Source organism: Kogia breviceps, chromosome 19 (assembly GCF_026419965.1).
Source record: "Kogia breviceps isolate mKogBre1 chromosome 19, mKogBre1 haplotype 1, whole genome shotgun sequence".
Lineage (NCBI taxonomy): Eukaryota > Metazoa > Chordata > Mammalia > Artiodactyla > Physeteridae > Kogia > Kogia breviceps.
In genome coordinates, this window is record NC_081328.1 from 13302150 (window position 1) to 13321419 (window position 19270).

General features: G+C 48.6%; 1 protein-coding gene across 5 annotated transcripts in view; it reads right to left on the reverse strand.

Annotated features, from left to right (window-relative positions):
• NXN (nucleoredoxin) overlaps positions 1 to 19270 on the reverse strand; it is a 141300-nt gene that overhangs the window by 18219 nt on the left and 103811 nt on the right. For 4 of the 5 annotated variants that reach the window (XM_059049051.2, XM_059049053.2, XM_067021648.1 and 1 more), the window contains exons 2-5: positions 4806 to 4923; positions 3065 to 3198; positions 2440 to 2603; positions 729 to 835 (exon numbers count right to left, since the gene is read on the reverse strand). In XM_059049051.2, the coding sequence (XP_058905034.1) occupies positions 729 to 835; positions 2440 to 2603; positions 3065 to 3198; positions 4806 to 4923 (523 nt within the window). The remainder of the gene's footprint in view (positions 1 to 728; positions 836 to 2439; positions 2604 to 3064; positions 3199 to 4805; positions 4924 to 19270) is intronic. The other variant, XM_059049052.2, reaches the window with a different exon arrangement.

Consider the following 19270-nt stretch of genomic DNA (forward strand, 5'->3'; position numbering starts at 1 on the left):
TAGGGTTGACCGGGATCTGGTACCACTGATACAAAGAGAATGAATTTAACTCTTAATAGGCCACCAAGAAAAAAATCTGGCTGGGTGAAGGCTGGGAAGGAGGTATTCACATAATAAAGAATAAAAACACAGATTGTCTCACTAGTAATCATTATTTCTGAAAAACATCATGATTAGTACTGCAAGCCCAAGTTTTCAACACTCTCAGGAAATCAGTTTTCTTGCCTAAAAGGCAATACCCCCTCAGCCTTCACTATGACACTTCAGGAACGTGAGAGGTATGGGATTTGCATTATCCTATTAACGCTCCCAGCGACTCTTTGTGGCAGATTTATCACCCACATTTTACAGATGAGGAAACTGAGGCTCAAAGAGCCTGAGTAACAGAGCCAAAGGTCACCCTCAGGTCTGTTTGACAGAAAGAACCTTGGGATAGGGTTTTGGCCGAGTCACTGGGCAGGTGTTCTCCATAGCCCAACCACATGAGAACCCACTAGGCCGGGTGGTGAGAAGTAGCTGTCTCAGCGGGACAAGCACTTTTTTTAAAAAAATGGTTTTCATGAGGGATAATCCACATACCTTAAAATCCACCGCATATTTTTAAGATGCTAAAGAATGTGAACATTCATGGCAATAAAGATGTTCTTTTCCCTCTAGAAGGAAAGCCAAAGAGGTGGTGAGCCCCGATGAGCAGGATTCCAAGGAGCCCACGAGTCGGGCTCGCCTACCTTGGATTCCATACAGCCGGTTGAGGCGCGACCGCCGGGCCTCGTCGGTGTAGGGGACCGCAAGCCACGGCATCTCACTGAAGTACTGTTTGAATGAGTCCTCTGACCTACAGAGACACACACACGGACACGAAGCCCTATTACCCCCCAAGGCACCACCCCTGGGTCCTCCCCACCTTCCACCATGTCGTGCCCAGGGCCCTACAGATGCCGGGGCTTCTAATCATTGTGCTCCTCGGACACCAGACCGGAGGAGGACACTGTGCCACCCGTTCCAGTGCACACCCCGAAGCAAAGCTCCACCCAACAGGCGGACGCCAAGCTGAAATGCCAGGCCATTCCAACATCCCGCGCTCCTCTGCGTCCTACGCATTCAACTCACGCTTAACTCCTCCTTTTTCCACATTGACAGGTCTTACTTTTAGGAGGAGTCTAGATGTTCAGACACCACATTCCCCGCAATGTTTGTAATCTGTGCACGTAACAGTGATGCGTACAGGACACTTAACCAAGCATGTACCTACGACTCCATGTGTAAGAAACTCTAGGAGTGATAAATCGAATCAAGTGATAGAAAGCAGATTGGGGGATCCTTGGGGCTGGGATTTGGGGGTGAGGATTAACTGAGAAGAGGCATGAGGGATTCTTTCAATTGATGGGAATGTTCTACACCTTCACTGTGATGGTGACACAGGTACATACATTAGGTGAAAATACATTGAACTGTACACCTAGAATGTATGAATTTCATTGTAGGTAAATTGCACTTCAATGAAGTTGATGGTTTTTTTTTATTACTTATTTATTTATTTTGGCTGCGCCACGGGGCTTGCAGGATCTTGGTTCCCCGACAAGGGATCAAACCCGCACCTTCAGTAGTGAAAGCACGGAGCCCTAACCACTGGACAGCCAGGGAATTCCCAAGTTGATGGTTTTTAAAGCTTTAAAAAAGTGACTCCTCCCTGTGGCATGCCTTCAGGCTTGCCCCACTCACATGCGGTGGGGGGGGGGGTAATGGGGCGGGGCCCACGGGCCAATAAACTGAGGACGGCATCATGCAGACATCAAGGGCACAACAGTGGACACAGGACCCTCTGTGTGTTGCCATCTCGGAGACCCTTCTGTGAACAGAACACCTGGTGGCTCGGTCTGAACTGGGGCTGGAGTTTTGAGATGAGGGAAGGTCACTGATGAGTAAAGCCGGCAAGAGGGCAAGAAACAGAGGAGACTGAGGCTAAACGGCCCTGATGTACTCCAGGAAGAATGTCTGTTCTTGTTTTGAGGAGAGCCCCTAGAAAACGCACGTGGCCAGAGCTACGAGAAATGACTGCAGAGCCCACTAGGATAGATGCCACATTCCATTAGTCTCCGGCTCTTTTCTTTCCATCCTCCCCCCTCCACATCCTTTCACCACCATCCACAAAGCTGAACTAATCAGAAAAAAATGCATCCTAATCTCAAATGCCCCAGGCCAGAATTGGGATGTCCCTTAATATTGACAGCGAGGATGGGTTTTTCTTGGCTCCCCTTCAGACAGTTACGTGAGTAAATATGAAATGTATCTGTCCCTCCCACAAGCATCCCAGATATGTCTTCCCTGATCCCTATCCCCCAAGCTCTACGCTAAAGAGGTGAGATGTGTATGGCAAGAGACATCCATCCACCTAGAGAGAAGGGGAGAAGCACTGCCACTCTCCCCAGCATGCGTTACCTGTCTGCACTAACAAAGATGATCTCGAATTTCTGGCCTGCCTCCTTGATCTTCCGGTAGGACTCCACCAGGACCCGGGTGAGGCTTCGGCAGGGTGGACACTGGAAGACATGAGTGGCATCCTGCAGCCTCACGTTCGTGCCTTCTTCCCAATTCCCAGCCACCTGCCCGTAGAGGCCAGGTCAGCAGCGCCCAAGCAGGATTCGGATCGCATTTCCAGTTTATGGAAGAGGCAGAAACAAATGTGCCTCTCGCGATGGCGCGTATCCAACACAGGCCCTGCCCCATCCACTTGGGTGCCAGCAGGAAGCAGTTACAACGAACTCCCACGGGGACCAGGAGGACCCTCATCGGAAAGGGTTAGGAGGACTCCTCTTATTATCTATTTATTTTTTAGGGGGAAGGACTACCGTTTTAGGCCAGTCCAAAGAAGTCGTTTTCTTGCTGCTAATATCATTCATCGCGATACTTGCAGCATGCCAACAATGCATCGGGCACAGGAGAAGGCAGGGATGCCGGGAAATGACACCTGAGCAGTCACACCTCCAGAAGCCAACCCCAGCTGGTCTTGGTGGTGACATCACTGCTCCCTTCTGCCTGGACTAAAGAGGGACCAAACACTCACCCAGTGTGCAGAGAAATAGACTCCCACGTGAGACCCCTCCAGGCTGCTGCTCTCCAGGGACTGCCCATTATTTCTAAGCAAGGGCCCTGCAATGACTTCCCTGAAGGGTTTAGGCCCCCAAGGGAATTCCAAACCTGAAACAGGCAACAGATACAGAGAATGTTAAGACTCTTCCTCGTGGCCTCTGACCCAAAAGGCCTCAGGGCTGCAGAGCATGACAACTTTATCATCAAACAGTATTTTTTTTAACATATCCATAGGATCCGCAGCTAAAGCAGGAATAAAAGCGGGACTCATCCACGGGCAGAGCCCTACCTACCTTCAAGGCAACGGTTCCTGAACCTGGATGACCACAGGACCCATCTCCTGGGGGGCTTTTGAAAAGTACAGAAGCCCAGGTCACCCCCCACCCCCAATCTCAGGATTCAGGGGCAAGGCTGAAGATGCATGTCCAAAACAAAGCAAAACGACTCCCCAAGTAACTGTGAGGATGGGACAGTTGGGAAATCACTGCCTCGGGTATTAACCGTGAGTTTCTTCAATCCCAACCCTGGACTCTCAGTGGCTCTCAACTCTGCATTTTAGAATCAGCTGGGGAATTGTGAAATTCCCCACCCCCAGAGATTCTGATTCAGCTGCTCTGGGTTGGGACCCAGGGAACCAAGTGAGATGAGAATTTCAGTCTACTGAAAGGAAAGCGTAAAACCACTCAACCCATATGGTCAACATTCTGGTGACACTTAAGCCCCAGGCAGGAAGAGCAAATGATACCCTCCCCCACTCAACAGAACAGTGTTTTCTCACAGGGTGGTCCAGGGACCACTGCCTCAAAATCGCCTGGGGCGGGTGGAGGATGGGAGGGAGAAAGAAGCAGGTGGCCAAGCCCACCCTGAAACAAATGGATCCAAAAATCTCTGGGGGTGGAGGCGGGGAAGCTGGATTTTTAACAAGCTTCAGAGTGGGGTGTGTGTGTGTGTGCTTACATTTCAGAAGGTAAAGACTTGGTTCTACCTGCCCTAGTTTTTACTGAGGACAATTCTTTGAAGCAGGTGAAATTTTTACTGGGAAAATCTGTGACCCGGGTTGAATCCTTCAGTTGGATCAGTAAGTGAGGGACAGAAGATCTTGTAACACTTTTTTATGACTCCAATGCACAGGGTTGGGGGGCAGGGGTTGAGAGAAGGAGAGAAACAGGCCCTGGATGGCCTCTGAGCAGGGTGATGAGAGCCACCCAGGCACAGCCAAGCCACCCGGCCAGTCAGCAAGACCAAGGCTTAGGACTTGAGCAGTGCCAAGAACTGAGGGGCCCTCACTGCCAGGCCAGCAGAGCAATGCAGAAATTGCGACTTTGCTACGGTAAAAATTTTAATGAGCAAAAAAACCCCAAAACGACACAGCCTGCCTCTGATTGTGAAGGTGAGAGGTGCCGTTGAAACAGCACTAGGAGTCGGAATCTGGGCTCAAGCCGCTTCTCAATGGCCTCCCCAGCCCTCAAAGCTAAACTTCCTTTTTCAGATTCCATCTCCGCTGGCCCATGAATTAAAGCCCCCACGAGGGACATTCTGATCTCCGTAAAAATCTTAACCATGACCTGGAGAATACTGTAATTTCATCAAGACAATATTCTCCAGCCAAATAAACCCACACTCATATATTTCCTTTATACACTCTCTACCAACAGGGAGGAGGGCGGGACAGGGGGGTAGCGCAGGGAGTACGGGTGGACAAAGCAAGGTCTTACCCTCTGGGTCATCGCGGATCACCAGCAGCCCATTCCTGCATACGACCTTCCCGGTGGTGGCGTCTAAGAATATTAGTGATGGAATGTTGGAAATTCGATATTTGTTCCAAAGTTTAAGCTATAAGAAGAAAAGTAAAAGAAGGTGGTTAAATCCAAACCAGATTAATTGCAGAGTTCTTTGGAGCCTCCTGGGCCTCAGGGGTAGACAGGCTGGAAAACACGAAAGTACAGATTAAATGAATTACTGATTGAAAGCAGGGCTGGCTGGGCACAACGGACAAGAGAAGCTACAATCCCACTTGTCCCTGCGGCCTGAGACAGCGGAGCGGACCCCAAGTCAGAGCCACACCCAGGCTCAAGTCGCAGCAGAGGCCGACAGAGAACCACACTTGCCCTGGGTGAGCTTTTCTCTCCTGCCTCCCCCGTGGGCGCTGTCTCTAAGAAGCACGAACATGAAGATGGATCAGGCATCTTTCAAATACAGTCAGACCTCCACCAGGTGCTTAAGGCAGGAAGGGAGGCTTTTGATTGGTGCCTCTCCACCCTATCAGCTGGCAGGTGTTCGGCCGTGTCCCCTTGGCCCCAAGGGAGAAGGGACAAGGGCATTCAACAGATGACCAAGAGTTAAAATCGGCCCCTCTCCCCACTTCACCAGGTCCATATGCACCGAAATATCGGTAGTCGCTCTAAGTGTGTGCTACTCAGCCTGCAGACACTTGGGAAGTATGATCCTCAGCCAGCCCCGACCCTCATTTCCCTGTGCCACTTAAAACAGTCCCCAGTCCTTGGCAGGTTCCTGTAGTCAGCTGCGCCAGCTGTCAGAGGGCCAGGGTCTGAGAGCCGAGGCTGAGAAAGTGTGAAGGCGACGGCCCAGGGCTAGGAGCTGAGTGTGTGCTGGCTCCTTTGTAAGCTCCTGGCCGTCTGGGTGGTGTTTCTCAGGTGGGCCGCTGAGAGCTCTGGAACTGAACTGCCAAGGCCAGAAAGTGACCTATAGAAATGAAATGTTGAACTACCAATGCACCTCCAGAAAAGAAAGAAACAAGGGGAGATTGCAGGATGGCCCACTGGTGATTCAGCTGTGAGCCTCCCTTCCGGGGGCCTGGGGCCCAGATAGGAGGGGCTGGCCCTGTGGGCACTGGCACAATAGGGTATGGAGGTGTCGAGGGAAACAGGCATCAGAAATCCAGCTGCATAAAGCAGAGGAAAAGGCATGGGTGGCTGTGATCATTGTTGTTAACTCAGTCCCAAGCAGCCAGGGAGAGTTGGGCAGGATATCTGCCAAGAAATGTGAGGCCTACCCAGCCTATGGAGACCTCGGTCTTGGCAGGAAGGGTTGTGGGACCCCATCTCTAACTGGGTGGGCCCCCCCCTTAGTGCTGCATGTTTTTCCCAGCCTTACATTTCCACTGGGCTCCCCAAACCACCCAGGACCTCAGATCAAGGGTGACTCTGCCCATAAAGTTTCCAGTGACCAATTTTGCACTATTCCCGAGAAACCCAATACAGGATTCAGATTAAACATTCTTAAGAGGTTCAACAACAAAACAAGACCATCCTACCAGTGGGATTAGCTTTACAAGTTTGCTGGTACCAGGATCCAGCCAGGTTAAAAAAAAAAAAAAGTTGGGGGGGTGGGGGATTAAGGTTATCAGATTTTTCTGATTTAAAAACTAACTACTGGGGGGAAAAGTAACTATTGGGAAAAATGGGAAACATAGCAAACCACAAAAACTGAGATAAAAATAACCCATGACTCATCACTTATGAAAGCTTAGACAATTTGATATTCCACCAATGGCAAATGAGAGCACCCGTTTCCTGGTACTCTCACCAACATTATCACCACCATTAGTTTTCCCAATTTGATAGGTAAAAATGATGCTCATTTTTGTTGCTTATCTTTCTTTTACTCACTGATGTTTAGGAGACACACATCTATCTCACTGTTATAAATACACTGTTTTTCCCAAGATGTTTTTCTACAAGTGGTAAGTGCTGCAATTCATTCAACAGACATTAACTGAGCACCTACTATGTGCCAGCCCAAGGGACAAGAAAGAACAAGGCAGATGACGTGGCTACCTTTGCAGAGCTTCTATTCTAGTGCGAGAGACAGACAATATAAGCAAGAATATATAGAGAAAAATAATTTCAGGCACTTGTAAGCAATAAAAAGAAGCCAGAGCATGGTAAGAGCGAAGGCACACTGCGGGGAGTGGTACACGTTTTAGTGAGTGCTCTGGAAGGCATCTTTGAAGAAACGGCATTTGAGCACAGATAATGACATGAAACAAGTCACGTGCACATGGGGGGAGGCTGAATGGGGAAGGTGATAGTGGACGCAGCCAGACAGTCAAGGAGGAGAGCCACGATGAGGTCAGAAGGGCAGTCGTGGACCAGATCTTCAAGGCCCTGTAGACATGTAAAAGTAACGGAATTTTATTCTAAGCATACAGTCAGACCTCCATATCCACAGGTCCCACATCTGTGGATTCAACCAAGTGCAGATCAAAAATATTCGGGGGAGAGGCTTCCCTGGTAGCGCAGTGGTTGAGAGCCCGCCTGCCGATGCAGGGGACACGGGTTTGTGCCCCCGTCTGGGAAGATCCCACATGTCGCGGAGCGGCTAGGCCCGTGAGCTGTGGCCGCTGAGCCTGCGCGTCCAGAGCCTGTGCTCCGCAATGGGAGAGGCCACAACAGTGAGAGGCCAGCATACCGCAAAAACAACAACAAAAAAGGAGTTAAGATGGTAAATTTTGTGTTACGTCTATTTTACCACAATTTTTAAAAAATAGCCTTCCATAACTCTTTGAACAAAAGTTTTATCAGGAAAAGTGCTTCCCTGGTGGCACGGTGGTTGGGAGTCCGCCTGTCAATGAGGGGGTGCCGGGAGTCTGCCTGTCAATGCGGGGGTCCCCGGGTTCGAGCCCTGGTCCGGGAGGATCCTGCATGCCACAGAGCAACCGGGCCCGTGTGCCACGGCTGCTGAGCCTGCACTCTGGAGCCCACGAGCCACAACTACTGAGTCCGTGTGCCACAGCTACTGAGGCCTGTGCACCTGGAGCCCGTGCTCCGCAACAAGAGTGGCCCCTGCTCACCGCAACTGGAGAGGGCCCGCACACAGCAGCGAAGACCCAGCGCAGCCAAGGGTAAATAAATAAAACAATGGATCTATTAAAAACAAAAAGTTTTATCAGGAATGGATGGTTACTTTTAAGGTTATTCTTTTGACTTGTTGTGGTGTATTTCATTAGTAACCACTCTACGGTTAAACCATCCTTGCCTTCATAGAAGAAATCTTCCCTGGTCATATGTATTGTTAAAGGATCACTATAATCATATCTCCCCAGGGACTTGGGACTCCCACAAGCAAATGGCATCTTGTAACCACAAGCTCTTTGGTAGCTAGTCTTTTTCCTAAAGGAAACTGCAGGCTGTGAGCTTTAAATATAAAGACGGCAGATGTAATGTGATTGTAATAGAGCAGTTTGAATGTAGGCACCCATATTATACTTGAAACATAAGCATGTGATTGGCTCTTGGCTAGATATTTTTCAAGGAATGGTGGCTTATGGTACCTGGGCAACACAGCCCCTAAATGCTGGGCCACTCAGTGTGAGTCAGGACCATCCCCCAGCTGATGTCATAAAAGGAGGACCTGAGGATGAGGCCTGCTTAGTGGAGTACCTTTTAAGACTCTAAAAATAGAGGTGCTGTCCCCTCCCCCATAACAGATAAGGAAGAATTCAATTTTTTCTGGGTCCCTCACATAGGCAGAAGGACTATAACACCCTCCCCTTGTCCTACCTCAGATCATCACAGATATTTCTTTTCTCCCAATGTTCTCCTTAGAGAGAGAAGAAACTGTAACCCCTATGACCCTTATCTTCCTCCCGCCCTAGAGAGTCTCCCCTTTCTTTCCCACTGGATCTCAAGGAAGACAGAAGGTCATGGCTGTGTTTTGTCCATTGTTGTTAGACCTTGTTTCCAAGTAAAGGCCCACCGGGTTAGTGGGAAAAAATTATGTTTCTAGACTCACATTTGATGCTGAAAAGTTGATCCTTTTGTAGACTAACATATCATGGCCTAATTTTATACAATAGTGACTGATTTAGGAACTTACATCATTCATCAGTGATTTATAGATTTGCTTGGGACTATCTGTCCAAAAAAGTGACTATCTGTCACTCCAAGCAAATCGGGTTTTAGCATCCCGATTACTCTGCTCTGAAACTGTGCAGAAGGCATAAGAATGATCATTCCAACCATGTCAATTTACGTTAGAAAAGTCACACAGGTCCGCTTTGATGATTCTTTTATGCCAACTGGAAATGAGCTTAAAGAAATGATCACCAAGATTCACCTCTGTGCCTTTAAGTGTGGCTGACATCTCAAGTCCACTAAAGGTTTTCAAAAAGGCCTCTTAAAACACTGGTTTCATAACCATTTTGGGGTCACAGGCACTTTTGATGATAAAAGCTACACATAGATCCTTTCCCCAGAGGAAAATACACATGCACAAAAAAGTCTGTGTGTAATTTCATAGAGTTCGTGATTTCTTTGAAGCCAGATTATTGAACCTGTCTGATTCCAAGAGGTCTATGGACCCCAGAAAAACACCCCCTTCTTTTAAGAGTTCACTTTAGTACATGGCTTAACCTTGATTCAACTGAGAGAACCATGATATTGCCCCATCTTTACTCTTGTCATGAAAATTTCCTCTAATAAAAATCAGCATTTACCTAAACTCGAAGATGACGCAGTGGTGAAGAGTGGGAGGTTAAAATCTCACTATATGCAGCTGCCATCTTCCCGAACCTATTCAGAGCTGGGTACCGCCGGTGGTCTCCAATTCATCCCTTTGCCTTCAGGATGGTGAAGGTCAGAACCACCCGGGACAGAGCACTGATGTTGCTTATTTTTTAAGGATCCCTAGGAAATGAGCTCATAGTCTTTCCCGGTATGATATTAGAGCATTTAACCAGAATCAGGAGCATAAGTGCTTCTACATTATCTCAAAGCTCTTCTTGGGAGGAAATAACGGTGGTGGAGGAAGCAAATGGGCTTCGGAGGGCCTGGGTTTCCATCCTGGCCCCGACATCTCAGTAGATGTCAGTAGGCGACACGGTACCAGACCTTGGGCAGGTCACGCCTGCTGGCCTAGCACGGTCATACCCACGTTGCAGGATGAATACGGAACTTAAACGACGTAACGTGTGTGGAGACACTCTGAAAACTAAAGCATTCCACGCATGAGACACATTATTAATATCTGAATCAAATTTATGCTTATTTCCCCCTTGTCTTGTCAGCATCCGTTTCAAAAAATGTTTTCCTGTCAACTCTATTTTAAAGTTAATCAATCAACTGCCTAGGCTGCGTACAAAACCCCTCAGAAAACAGGGATTTCCTTCCGTAGCAAGTGGTCTTTTTTGCCATAAGCACCTTCTGCAAATCATGTACATATTTGGGGCCCAGTTTAATGTGGTCCGTTTGCCTCCCCCCCCCCTTTCTTCCTCCCACCTCTCATTTTGGCTTTCCAGATTTTAAAGGGGCATCTGGATTTTTTTTCTTAAGCTGACCCTGGATTTTGCCTTTCTCTGTTTTTAAGAGAACTCTGACCTCACGTCTGATTCTGGCTTGGAAGTGTGAAATACCATACAGTCTGCTACCAAGGAGCGTAGGAGGGAGAGGAGCCATGCCAGGCGGTTCCGATCCCAGCACCTGAAACTGGGAGGCGGATTGAGGGCAGGAGCTCCTTCCAGGTCACCAGGACAAACAAGGCTAACAGCTACGGAACAGGTTCATTAGAAGGGCCTTGCTGACCGACACCTGCTGCAGGTGGGAGAGACCCAGTGGCTTTTACACCCAAAGCCTGCTCTCGCTCCACTGACCGTCCTGGCACGACGTCCAGCCAGAGTTCATTTTGACGCCACATCCTACCTCCTTTCATAGCTACCCAGAGGCCAGGCAACTCCCGAGAGAATGCATCCCAGCACACGCCCAAAGCCTAGAATACAGAAGGCAAGGCAGCAAAGGGGAAATAGACAAAAAGAAAGAGGAGACGATATTAGCTAGACTTGGCCAAAAGCAAAAAGGATGACAAACCGGGCTATCGGGTGACTTAAAAGTTCCCATTCCTCAGCCTGGGGGCGGGTTCTCCTTAGCGATCCCAAGGCCGCGGTAGGAGCTATCACCCCAGGAGTGCCGACCGGAAATGCTTTTACAGTGCCCCACCGAACAATGAAGCAAATATCAAGGGGGATGGGATTGGGGGCTGGTAAACTGTAAAAATGCAGACTCTAGGGCTTCCCTGGTGGCGCAGTGATTGAGAATCCGCCTGCCGATGCAGGGGACACGGGTTCGTGCCCCGGTCCGGGAAGATCCCACATGCCGCGGAGCGGCTGGGCCCGTGAGCCATGGCCGCTGAGCCTGCGCGTCCGGAGCCTGTGCTCCGCGACGGGAGAGGCCAGAACTGTGAGAGGCCCACGTACCACAAAAAAAAAAAAAAAAATGCAGACTCTAAAGCTGAGCTAATCGGAAACCCCGGTGGGATTAGTCAGCACCCACACATGCCACAGGGAAATTCAACCTGGCAATTTCTGAGAAGCCCCAGCTCCTGAGGGTGACACAGAATCTGCCTCTCCCTCTGAGGACTGGGTCTTGCCCTTGACTGGGGGTCTAAGTTTTTAATTTCTCAACAGCTGCTGAAAATCTGTGGGATCAAGCCAAAGCTAACATACATGTAGGATTAATCAGCCAGCTCCTCGGCAAGGTCAGCTGGAACCTTCTCAGGCAGACCTTACCCCAGCCCTTCCACCGAAGGCTGACCACGGTCAACACCATCCTTTCCGGAAGCAGCCTGTGAAAACAGATCTTCAAAAGTGTCCCTACCCTTTCTAACCAAACATGATCAAAGCCCATTATATATGCAGTGTAAGAGGGAAATCCCTCCTGTCCCCACTGCCCAATGTCAAGGGGGTATATACATACACTAGAGGTTACTCAGCACAGGTTCTGGAGCCCAGGTCTAACGCTGCTCCGGCCACTTGTTAGTTGGTGACCTCAGGCAAGCTACCTAACTCTTCTCTTAGTTTTCTCACTTGCAAAATGGAGATAACAGTACCTACACCTCACTGGGCTGTTGTAAAGATTAGATGTGTCATACAATGTGCTTAGAATAGGGCCTGACCCAGGTTAGGTACTCTGTAAGTGTTAGCTGCTATTATTATTATTGTTGTTGTTATCCCAGAACCATTCTAAATGCTCCAGCAGGACCTTGTCCTCATAGCCCCTGAGTTAAGACCAAGCCTTGCTTCTGAGGCAGGATTCCCAGTGTGTGATTTGGCCCGAGACTCCAATTTCCCAGCCTGGTACAGCGGCTGGCCAAGTACAGTGCTTGTGGCACATGTTATGTGTTCAGTAAATGATGGTGAGCAAATGGAGGAATGACAATGGAAGGAAGGAAGGGAGAGAGGAAACACTGTCGACGGGTCAGCCGGACTAGATGCCCAGCTACACAATCAAGTTCAGCCGTTTAAAGGGCTTCTTGATGACCAAGACTCTTCCTTGTTCCTTGGGAGACTTGGAGGCCCAGAAAGCTCTTTAAACTGCAGAATAAATTACCCAAAACAAGTGCTGGTGGAATTAAAGCTCTTATCCCTTTATCTTACAGTGTCTCTGATCCCTTCCCTTCCCCAGCTCTCCTCTGTCTGGAGGCAACACAGAGAATGGACCAGTGAGATCAAGGAAGAGGTGCAGGTGGACTGGGCAGGGCTGATCGGAACCTGCACCCGCTTATGAGAAATCAAACCCTCCCAGTGTACGCAGCTCTGAAACTAGATTAACGGTCAATTTCCCCTTCACTACAGCTGGTTTAGAAAGAGGACCTGTGTTCTAAGCTTCGTAGAGCGTGAGGTTTACAAAATAACATGTCCTCGCTGCTTCCTGCAGACAAAGGCACCAGGCGTGAAATACACCACACGCTCTCCTTCTGGATTCATCTCTGCTACTCCAGGCTGCAGTAAAAGAAAAAGACAAGACTAGGTAGGAGGGATGTTATAAATTTACTCTTCATTTCCCCAAATCTCAGAATAGTAAGTTTTCTAGCTGATTTACAGCTGACCTACCTGGGCTGCGCAATCCAGCAGAGATTCACCTGGTATGATTCACTTACAACCATAATCAAAGTGCCACAGGGGACATGAAGGGTGTGAGACACCAGGCCTGCCTTCAGGAGCCTTATGGTTTAGAAGTGGAAAACGGTAAAAATGGTCAATGTTATATCTATTTTACCACATGCACAAAAGTGGAGCTATAACCGCTTCTGTGCAGGCACAACACACGGTAACTGCCAGGAAAAGTGAGCAAAAAGGGCCAGAAGGAAGCCTGGCTTCATCTTAGTTTAATGCACGTGCCAAGAATGGCTCTGTGTGTGCAGTCAAACACGCTTACTGTTTCAAACATCCTCCATAAAACCGCTGTGATTCCATGCAGGGGCAGCCCCAAGAAGCAACAGCTCAGGGCTGAGTTTGGTCCTTGCTGGTCACTCAAATCTTTAGTCAGTACTTCTATCAGAAGGCAGTATGGTGTAGGTAGAATGGTTAAGAACATGGTTCTGGAGCAGACTGCCTGGGTTCAAATCCCAACTCTGCCACATCCCTGCTGGGTGACCTGGGGCAAGTTACTTCACCTCTCTGAGCCTCTATTTGCCTCATGAGTAAAGTGAGGATAATAACAATACCTGCTCCATATTGTTGTTGTTAGAATGAACTGGATTAATATACGTATAAGGCTTAGAACACTGCCTGGTACACAGTAAGTGTTCGATAAATGTCAGAAATGATGATGAGGCCTAAAGAGGACACTGCCATTTCTCCGTGACCCTAAGTGGAAAAATGTGCTGACCCCTCTAACCCCCATCAAGCATCCATGTCAGCTGTAGGTTACATTCTGGCGGAGGCGGGGATGTGGGAAATGATTTCTTAGGCCTTGTGTGATCTGGGACACCTGCAGACATAGGAACCAGGCCAGAAGACAACCCTACAGAGTAAGTGCTGCGTACTCCCAGCCTGGTGCTGTGGGGACTTGTTAAGTTCTTAAGAGCCTCACTTTGCTCTGCAAGATATTCTTTTACAACAGGAACCACTCTGCTGCTAGTATGAGGTGGAGGATCTGATACGCTGCTTCTTCCTTTAATCTCTTTATCCAAGAGACGTCTGTCCTTGTCAGCAGCCAGCCTTCCACCACACACCTCACTGGCTGACAGCAAGCTCTGCTTCTGTCTTAACTTGTGGCTCCAAAGAGCTGTCAAAGCCCTGCCGGTTCCCAGCATGAGGGGCGCATACTATGCTTCTATTAGGTCCGACACAGAACGACCACTGCCCCTTCATCCTTCCTCCAAGCAGACTGCTGTGTTCTGGGGGCCTCCAAATCCTCACTGCACGAACGCAGGAGGGAAGCACACGTAGCAGCTGAGAGCACAGGCTCTGGGGGCAGAAGGCCTGGAATCCTGGCTCTGCCCCTCAGGCGAATTACACAGCCGCCCCCCAGCCTCACTTTCTCCAATGGCAAAATGGTCCCATGGTACCTACGGGGTTGGCCAAGAAGTTCGGGTTTTTCCATAAGATGTTACGGAAAAAGCCGAATGAACTTTCTGGCCAGCCCAATACTTCCTAAGGTTACCATGAGGATAAATAATACATATGACGTGCTTAGTAAACACTCACATGAGAACGCTTCTAATGTGTGTCCTTCCAGAGTCTATTGGTAGAGAATAGGATGAAATCTTTCTGATGAAAGCCCATCTAGGGCAATGGGCCCTGCACAAAATCAAACTGCGAGGGCACTTACTAAGCAGTGTTTGAAAAATGGTGATCAGGACATCACAGGGCCACTGGCCCCTGCCAGGGCTGGGACCCAGAATAATCCACACAAATAAATACAGAATAGATTACAAGAGGCCTCCTGCCAGAAGGTAAGCAGATGGGCTCTGATGAAGGAAGGGAGAGCAGAGGAGGATCTGGGAGGGGCAAAAGCTCCACTTCTTCGTGGAAATGCAGATACTTTCCAGACCAGAATCCAGTCCACGATGCTCCTTCCTCCTAACGGGGGTGCGGCAGAAAAACTAAGAAATGGCCACTAATTCTAACTACGACCACCTGAGACAAAAGGGACTGATGGTGTCCCTGCTAGTGGACATGAGAAGCTTAAACATTTAAAAAGTGGTGTTTCACGTGGCTACGAGGCCTGGGCCTGGCTGCCAGCCCTGGCAGTGGGCTGCAGCTTTGTGACTCTGGTGACGAAGCCACCCTGGGTTCCTATGAATGAAGCTGCACCCCGTCTGCAACCAGCAGTCCAGAAGGAGCCGTCACGTTCTAAGACACGGAGGCCACAGCCTCCGTCTGCTTTCCCTCCTTCCTTCCTGGGAGTCACTCACCAGGCAACTTTGCTACTAAAGGTCCTTTCAGAAAACTGCACCTTCGGACTGGCTTCAATCAACAACAAGAAACAATTAATGAGATAAGAAATGATGCCCACAAATATAAAGACAAAAAACGTAAATGTTTTCTTCTTACCCTTTCAAAAGTGCTAAAATGCAAAACATTTCTTAACCCCTCTCACTCACCTCGGGCTTGGAGAGTCTGTTCTCCAAACATTTGGAACCTGGTCCCATTTGCAACTCCAATTAAAGAGGTTCATTGACTATGCCACACAACTTCCTGTCCTAATGAGTCAACAGGCCAGGAGATGAGCAGTTGCTGGGATCACAAAGGGACATATGGCTGCCAAGTTCCTTCTGGCCGTCACCAAAGACAGAGAAGAGGCTGCTCTGCTTCCCTGTGCTGCAGTTGTCACAAGCTGACAGAGGGATTTCCTAGAGCCCCATCTGATATAAAAGCCTCTACTGGGCAGAGTGGTTTGGAACAGTAAGGGGGTGGCTAGTAATAACATATGCCATCAAGAAAGAAGAACTGGGCTTCCCTGGTGGCACAGTGGTTGAGAGTCCGCCTGCCAATGCAGGGGACACAGGTTCGTGTCCCGGTCCGGGGGGATCCCACATGCCACGAAGCGGCTGGGCCCGTGAGCCGTGGCCGCTGCGCCTGCGTGTCCGGAGCCTGTGCTCCGCAACGGGAGAGGCCACGGCAGTGAGAGGCCCGCGTACCACAAAAAAAAAAAAAAAAAGAAAGAAAGAAGAACTAAAGAAGGGGTTGGGAGTTTTCAGAGGAGAGAGGACAAGGAACCAGAACCACTCACTCTGGAATTGAAGAGACCTCGTCGCAGCTCCCAAGGCACTCACTTCTTGGGGGGACAGGGTTTCTGTGGCTTGTGCCACTGTGGATCCCTCTGCTGATATTATCGGGAAAGTCTACCCACATTCACCCTGAGCAGTGTGTTTTTACTGGAACACTGGGATCTTGGGTCTGCCACCTCCTTTGAGAGACGTGTCACCATACAAGTTCAACCCAGAATGATTAAGTTCATACCAAAGAGAAATAAATTCTCTTTGGTATGCACACCAGGTTTTTATAGGGCCTATAAGGTTAAAACAAAACAAAAAGGGAAGACAGAAACCCAAGGAATAAGGACGGTGGGGAAGGAAGACTGCTGCTCCTTGCAGAGTTGGGGATTCTGCTGGAGGAAGCTGCTTGTCAAAGTAGTGGTATCTCCCACGTTCCCCCCTCCTGAGCCAGAAAATGGTAAATGCCATCAATTCATACCCACTCCCCGCTGCCTGCCCACCCCTCCCCGGCCCCAACCAATCCATCCCTCACAGTTCAATACAAAATGTAAGGCCATCAAATTTGGGAACTGGCTATAGCTGATAAAGGGACTTCTGCAAAAAAAAAAAAAAAAAAAAAAATGCCAGCAAGGTTTTGTTTTCATTTAAATTTTAAAAAATAAAGACGCAGGGACTTCCCTGGCGGTCCGGTGGTTAGGACTCTGCGCTTCTACTGCAAGAGGCATGGGTTCGATCCCCGGTTGGGGAACTAAGATACTGCAAACCACGCATGGTGTGGCTAAATAAATACAGTTAAAATCTATACTAAGAAAACTTCTTCATCTGAAAACAGACCTTCCCCCAGGAGACGGTGTTAGTGCAGGTTCCTGAGGGAGGACAACAGAGCCGCCCCAGCCTCCTCAGTTCTCCATGACCTTGAAGCTCCTAGTTCTGATCTTCCACTAACTCTCAAACTCAGCACTTGAATGACATGTCCAGCATGGACTTACTGCACACGATAGAACCCCTAGGGCCAGGAACCACAGTGAAAAGATCCAATGAGAAAGAGAGGGAGATTTCACAAGCTATGGGAACAAGGGAATTTAAGGATGTGACGTGATCCAGCAAGTCAATAGCAAAAGAGAATTCCACCCTTCTAGAATCCTGCTGTGTTCATCCTTCCAGGGCTCAAAACCATCTTGTGTCTCCCCCATCTGACGAGTCCCTCCAGGAGGCTAAATCTTACGCTGCTTTTGCATCTTCAGCGCTGTGCAGCACCTGGTAGGTATTCAGTACATCATGATGACGCTGATGATGACAACGACGACATGGTGATGTTCAGGCCATAAAGTATGTTTACTAGCTTCTCACATTTGACTCTACAGATGCGGCATGAAAATTAAGCAAGCTGGTATTTCGTTCTCACACATTCATCATGGTTCCTAAACAGCTACTCAATAAGTTCTTATCCAAAAAACAAATCAGGCAAATAGGCTCAAAACTTTCCGCAGCTTCCAGTAGATTAGGAATGCAATTGCGTAACACCTCCTAACCCAAATGCTGTAAATTACAAGTCAGCGGGGTGAGCACTTCCATGTCCTCTCTCCAAATGAAAATAGGGGCCGGAAGTATGGTTTGTGAGAATTTCAGCGGTGCTTATCATTTCAGTACCATCCATACCTGCTCCACCGTGAAGCCATCAGCCATCAGCAGAGTACTTCTTTCAATTTCCTACTTGATTGTTATTTCATCAGGGTTGTGGTTTTTTTTTTTTTTTTTTTTCTGTTTTTTGCCCTGGCTGCACAGAAAGCTCTGTTTCTCAGCAGAACTTTCTGTGTGCCCAGTTAAACCCCTTGTTACCACTTTCCTGCTTCAGGAAGTCCCCAGGAGCCCCAGCCAAATGACAAGGGGAGGAAAGGAAACATTTACAATGATGTGAGAAATTCTCAGTCTGGAAAAAAAGATCAAAGAGGATAGTCATAAGGGCCCTTTCTGCACGGAGCCGGGCACATGAAGGTCAGCCATAAATTGGACTGGATTCATCCATGATGCGAACAACATTACCTCACTGGGAACCCAGCAAGCCAGGCTCCTCCAGAGCTCTGAAACCAGGGTCAGCCACGCTGCTATGTGCTCTGGACCAGCTGTGTCCCCAGCAAAAGGAATCGTATCCTATACGAAGAAGCTATGCTCGCCATGCTCCAAGATGCCTTTATATAGAAATGGATTGTGTGGCCTGCATTGTTCCCCTCCGCCAGCTCTTGAAATGAAAGGGTTCCACGGCATAATGAAATAAATAACAGCAGGGAGAGAGAAAGAGGGAGGTAAATTGTTTGGAAAGTAGAAGACGGGGTGGAAAAGATGAAATTCAAGACAGATGTGTGAGAGCTGCAAACATATGTCCTTGAATTTATGCATCCAAGTGATTCATGTAGAATAAGTAAGAAAGAGCTACATACCCAATATAGAAATAAATATGGGCGTCAATACAGAACAAAGTATTACATCCCCCCATCCTTACAAAGAAAGATCCGATCACATCTCTCTTTCTGCTAAATAAAGCTGTTATAAAACAGGGCGAGTGAAGGAACTGAGATGAAATTATTAATTAAGCCAAGGGTCTCTGTCACTCTCAGCAGGATGTCAACCACTACCAATTTATTTCCAATGACTGAATGTTGATTTCTTACCCCCGAAAGGTACTGCTGCTGCTTGCTTTAACATCAGCAGCATTTTAAAAAAACAGCAGTATTTGCCAAGTTAATGTCTGACCATTAAGAAAAAAAAATCAAGCAGGAAATTTAGATGGGTGTTTCCACAGAAACACAAAAGTCCAAGACATGGGCCGGAAAGACATTTTTACAATGCAGTATTAGTGTGTGTTGTTTAACTTCTAAACAGCCAACTCTAAGGGGCCACCACACAATTGGTTCCAAATGCCTCATTCTGAGAAAAAACCCAGGCAGCCCGCCCCGTTGGTTAAAGGCTCTCGGTTTGAGACTTCAGAGGGTAACAAGAAAGAGGAAAACGGCATGAAGGCCCCGGTTGGTTGCGAGACGTCCTGGAGAAATGGGGGCGAAGCAGCATCACACGATGTGACTCAGGGGCTGGGGAGGCAGCTGAGTTTCCAGAGGTGTCAAGCGTCACGCTCAGCAGAACGCTAGGCCTCCACCCCGCGCGGGCCTAGGCGCTCATTCAACACTAGACACGCACTGAGCGCCCAAAACCTACCAAGTATTTGTGC